General features: G+C 39.8%; 1 protein-coding gene across 1 annotated transcript in view; it reads left to right on the forward strand.

Moving 5' to 3' along the window:
• The window catches only part of SATB1 (SATB homeobox 1), a 76,454-nt gene that overhangs the window by 48,678 nt on the left and 21,762 nt on the right, over positions 1–6,014 (forward strand). Inside the window, exon 9 of the mRNA XM_010007630.1 lies at positions 1–69. Coding sequence (XP_010005932.1) covers positions 1–69 — 69 coding nt within the window. The remainder of the gene's footprint in view (positions 70–6,014) is intronic.

Below are 6,014 nucleotides of genomic sequence, written 5' to 3' on the forward strand. Positions count from 1 at the left end.
CAGCAGGAAATGAAGAGAGCTAAGGTGTCTCAAGCACTGTTTGCAAAGGTCGCGGCAACCAAAAGCCAGGTAAATTTCCCAGGGCGCCATAGCCTCCCTGTCCCATGTGCCTCCCTCTTCCCCTTCGGTTCTGAGCTGTTGCAGGGGGTGTTACAATGAGCGGCCAAGTTAGCACATCAGCCTGTTCAGCAACTTGAAGCTCCTTGCTGAGTCCAGAGGGTAACATCTGGGTTACCTTTGACTGGGCAGGGTTGAGAAGTGGCTTCCCAAGGCACATCCCTCCCCCACACCCCCAGCCAGGTTCCTTCTCCGCGCACCCATGGATCTCACATGGCTCAGCAAGCATCAGGTTCCTCACTTCTTAGGTGGCATGCACCTGTCAAAAGCTGTTTGCAAGCTGCCAAACTCATCTGGAGGCTTTGGTGTTTTGCAGTTATGTCTGCTGTAACAAGGAGCCCTAGGGTTGGCTCTTTTTTTGCAGAAATATTATTGAGAAACAGGCCTGGGTGCAGCAGACTGGCTGGTGAGGTTGTGCATGGGAGGTGGGGTAGCATTCTCTGCATCCAAAACAAACAAACAAAAAAACCCCAACAAATTACAGTTCTACAAGTTATATCTGAGAAAATAGGTATGATCTTTTGGAATATGATGGCTGCTTGGTTACCTGTGCGTGTGCATACATATAAATTGTATATTCAGTTTTGAGCCTTTGTTGTGTGGTTTCCTATTCTGTTTTCTTTAACTGAAGAGTTTCTGTCAGGTTTAGTGTCAAGAGAGGGAAATCAGCAAGAACTTGTTGGGTGCGATTATCACAAGTGACATGTCTTGTGAGAAAGATTACCGGAGTGTGCAAAAGCATTGATCTAAGTGAGAATACACTCAAGAAGCAAGTAAAGGAAAAACATGCAGAAAAACGGGAAAGACCCGTTATACTAATGCTTGAAAGAGATGTTAAAGGCACCAGTGCTTGCAATGTTGAATTTTCATGTTAGATTAAATGGTGAGTCCACTTAGTCACTATTCCTTTACTTTTCTGAAATTGCTTCATAGAATACAGCATCTTCCAGGGAAAGCTGGTAATGATAAGTTAGACCAATATTTCTCGAGTTGTCAGCATTTTATTCAACAGTCTTTAACTTTTTACTTCTGCCTTGTTTATGCCATTTCATTGTACAGAAAGGATGTTGTCTCTTAAGTTATATGTTGTAAGGAGCATTTAAAGGGATATTTTGGAAATGTTATATCAAAATGATTAAACTCAAGCTGTGGACTGTAAAAATTACAGCTTTCTAGGCCACATGCCTGCCTACCCTTCAATCACTGTCAAAGTGATAATTTCTACAATAATATGTTTCTTTTATTGTTGGATTCTAAACACCAAGTGCTGTTTAAACATTAAACTGAATTGTTTATGTTAGTGCTGTACTCAGTGTGTCATACATCAGGCCGCTATAATCTCCCATGGAATGTAAAAATTCTGTCATGAATCATGGCTTGTATATCAGAAATTACTGTAATTTTGATTGGAAATTACAGGGCTCTTGAAATGTTTCTAATTATGATAGAATGTTACAGCAGCTTCCAACCTGTGTGCTCCTCAGATGTCTTTATTTACATGTCAAGGCCCAGGGTTGGAGAACTGTCCGTTTTCTACACCTTCCCCTTTTCATTCCAGTTCTCTGCAAAACTAAGATACAAATCCAATCTTTCAGTCCACATAATTTTGATCTGATCTGGTTTGTGTGATTTCATTTAAGTGCGTAGTCTTAAAAGTTCTAGGCAGGACAGCTCTTCCAGTGCTGGCTTCAAGAGAAACAGGTAATCAAAGTAGAGAACAAAGGCTTCCAGTGGATGTGGTGCAGTGTTGTTTTATTTAGAGTATTGGTATAAAATTTAGATTCTTGCACAAACTTTGCTACCAAGTGTAGAAAACAAACAACACCAAGTAATTAGTTCTTTTCCCTTTTATTGGAGAGATTATGCCTGTATTCTCAGAGGGTTTTTTTTTATCCTGAATTTAAGCAATGCAGTGTTAATTTATGTGTTAAGCAAGCTTTCAGGTCTGTAGTTAGCCAAAGTGCCATTTGTAGTAGAAGCTGCTTCACAGAGGTAGCTTCTTAGGTAAACTGGATGTGTTGGGTCTTCTCTAACCACTAGTCAGCCAATCAATAAGTTCTAAATATGTAGCAAAGCCTCATATATTAAAAGATATGTCTGTAAAAATCGTGCATTGGAGCTTGTCAGTGGTACAGAGAAATATTTCTTGGGTTGAAGAAGTCTCCCTTGCACAAAAAAGAGGCTTGCTCAAACATGTTCTTTTAAGAGAACCTCTCGTGAGAATGGTCCATTGTTTTTCTGTTTGTTTGGTTTTTTAATTTGGAGATACTGATTTCCTGCTTAGAACTGGAAATCCTGGAATAATCACTTCCAGTTATAGTGAAAAGTCTGGAGGACACATATTAGAAACTGATGCATTGGTTAAGAGTTTTGTTTTTAAAATAACTAATATCTAACATTGCTGCTTGTACCATATTTTGGATATAAAAACTTAATTAACTCGTGAGTGTTGTCTGGATTTATGGTATAAAACTGTATGTGACTTAAAACAGCTCTGCCAGTGGACAAAGATAGTTGGTTGTTGGAGGGCTCTTTTATTTTATTTTTATTTGGGGATTGATTTGGGTCAACATTAGATTGGATGTCTCAGCAGCCAGCATTTGCAAGGTGGCTGGGCTTGCCTGAGCCAGGAGACTGCAGATAATGTCCTGCTGACTAGAGCACTCTGTACAGAAGAGCTATTAAATGGTGCGCTACAGAAGTTTCTATTTAGGTAGCACCCAGGTGGAAAAGGAGCATCTTCCCTTGTGCTGTGTTAGTGCCTTTGGCAGCAGTTACCTGATTCAGAGGGGGCCATGTATGGGCCTGATGGTCAACCAAGCAGCCGGCTACAGGGGCTCCATGCGGCAGAGGCCACAGCACAGGGAAAGGGAGGGGTGACGGGAGCAGGGAGACCATGCTTGGGCTTAGGTGAGGGAGGATTTGCAGACTTGCAGTTTCATAGTACACTTTGTTCATGGCTTGCTGGCTTTCCCAAAGAGAAGGGACTATCTGGCACATGGGTTTGGATGGGTTTGGGGACTTGGCTAGAAGATTTGTGCAAATGTTGAATTCTTTTCCTGTATAGGAATGTATGTATTCTGTGTATTTTGAAGGTTTCTATGTGTTTAAGGATTGATACATTATCTGCAGAATAAATTCAACTTTTGTTAAATTCAAAATAAATACTTTAAAAGTTAGTATGGTTATACTGAAGAGTTAGGAAAGATACTAGAATTCATATTGGTTAGATACACCATATATTTTGGGAGTTCTAGATTGGTAATTGGCAAAACACCAAACATCAGTATTTAAATTCTTACATTTTTATTGCAAGTTATCTGCCTAATAGGTCTACATATTTTTTGCTAGCTTATGTTAAAAAGAGAGCTTTAGAAAAACAGAAGAAAAAAGATTTACCAAGTGCTTTTTGTCTGCTTCCAGGTTATTGTTTTTTAGTGGTAGAACAGCAATACTAACAATATCGTTTACTAAAATTCAATCAGCACACCTGAATAAGTAAAAATTAAAGAATCCACACATATGTATAAATTTGTGTGGTATGTGTTGCTTTTACAATTTAATCATATTGAGGTTTTATTCAATTTATAACCTGACAGTCTGATTCAAGTAATTATGAAAGCACATTCTTAATTTCGTTATTTCAAATAAAAAAAAAGTTGATTTGTGCAATGATCATTAAGGCATCATGGTTCAGTAACTGTGCATTGGTTACAATGTTTTCATGTGGGAGCCAGGGATGAGCTTTTTCTTGATGGTGACAGATGCTGAAATCTAATTTTATTCTATAAAAAAACCCCAACAAACAAGCAAACAAAAAAACCCCAAACCTAAGAGTCCCAAGAGATAAGGCAAGTAGAGACTTGTAATTCTTCTATATATTTGCTATGTTTTGCATAGTTACAATAATGTTCATGGCTTATCCTGAAAAGCTGTGGGCTGCACGTGCTGGTATGAAGCAAGGAAGAAAGAAAACTTTGCTGAAAATCAGCTTATGTTGCTAAAGCTTCCTTAAAGTTAGGAAATTACAGTTTGCAAAAACTGAAGTAATACCAATTTCCGTACCTCTGAGAGTCCCATGTGCTGCAGTGTAGGACCGTTAGCCTGCATTATTACACCTAAATAAGTTTACTTTGTAGTAGAAAAATAGGTAAAATAGATGATTTTCTGCAGTGTCAGTCCTGACAATTGCTGTGCATGGCCAAGAAGATGCCAGATGCCCTCCTTTCGCAACAAATAAAAATGCTTATATGTTGAAGACGAGACACTTGGCTCTCACACAATCACACTCTGATTTTAATTTTAGTCTAAAACTAATGGAGTACTACCCATACTTCCAGGAACCTCATCCAATTGCAGAGAGTTTTGACCTGTTATTTCTGAGCTGTTGCACCATGTTGCCCGATTTCCTGCCCCTCTCTTACTCCCAGCTTTCACTTTGGTTTAGGCCATTAGTCCCTTGGAAATGAGTAGTTTTGCATGCAGAGTATGGAGGTAAAAATATTGGTTCAGACCATGCTAACGACACCATCCTAAGCCATCACACAAGTGCAGTGCATTTTATTAGAAGTGTTCTACTTTTTGCCTTAATATACCCCTGGAGCGTTTTCCCCTGAAGCACTGCTCGGGGAGGGGTGCTGGATAGACTTTAGGCAGAGCATCCAACACTCACAGGTTGATGGGAAGGAGTTAAATGGGAAGGGAATGCAAAACGTTGGCACTAAAATTGCTTTTGGCATGCAAATACCATGCTTTTCCTGACGTAAATATTTTCAGAATAGGCCATTAGAGTTCAGGTATATAAAACCTTGCTTTTACTGGAAATGTTAATGTTGTACTAAACCTGGAGATTTATAGTGAAAAATTGATGCCTGTTATCTCACTTTTATCTTTTTAACCAGCAGTTTTAGAAATACTGTATCTTTGATCTGGCTTTTTCCATCTAGAGACTAAGCTATATACTCTAATAGGAAAGTCATTTTGAAACAGCTTCCAACCCTGACCAAGCTCAGTATTGCAGGCCTGGCACAAAGATGTAACATGCCATTACTGCAGATATAAAACCATATATTCAACTATTTTCTTGTGGAGGGAAAAGATCTTTTTATCACTGGGAGTAATCCTCTGGTTACAATATGGCTTTAAGAGAGGAGTCCTGACATTTTTTTCCAAAGCTGTTTCCTCAGGGATCTGCACCTTGGGCTGCCCCAGCAGGGTCCAGAGAGGGGGCAGGCAGGGGTTCGGTCCTTTGCCTGTCACCCTGCTGCTCCATCAAGTCGTCTGTCGCTTTTGTCTCACTGAGAGCAGCTGAGTCACTTCCTGGGTTTAAATCTTGACTTAAAACCGTTTTTTGACCCCTCAGCATACAGTGGATTCTGTGTGGAGCAGGGAGGGATACTGCACAGGGAGTCACGAGGTGGAAACAAAACATGCTCGGAGGTCTGCCATGATTTCACAGTTCCACCTGGACATGAACCGTACCCCCAAGGCAGGCAAGATACAGGAGTTAAAAAACATTGGCTGCAGAAGTACACCACACAACAGCATCTATTTTTTATATATATTTAATTTTTTTAATCACTTTTTTATTATTATTATTTTCCTCCATGCTCCACTGCCTAGCCATGTTTGCTTTTGCAGTTGAGGAGGTGCCATGAGCATAAGGGGTCGGAATGGTATCCCCCCAAGGCAGGCAAGATACAGGAGTTAAAAAACATTGGCTGCAGAAGTACACCACACAACAGCATCTATTTTTTATATATATTTAATTTTTTTAATCACTTTTTTATTATTATTATTTTCCTCCATGCTCCACTGCCTAGCCATGTTTGCTTTTGCAGTTGAGGAGGTGCCATGAGCATAAGGGGTCGGAATGGTATCGGGTGTCAGCAGGCATG

This window comes from Chaetura pelagica, unplaced genomic scaffold (assembly GCF_000747805.2).
Source record: "Chaetura pelagica isolate M959 unplaced genomic scaffold, ChaPel_1.0 scaffold10, whole genome shotgun sequence".
Classification (NCBI taxonomy): Eukaryota; Metazoa; Chordata; class Aves; order Apodiformes; family Apodidae; genus Chaetura; species Chaetura pelagica.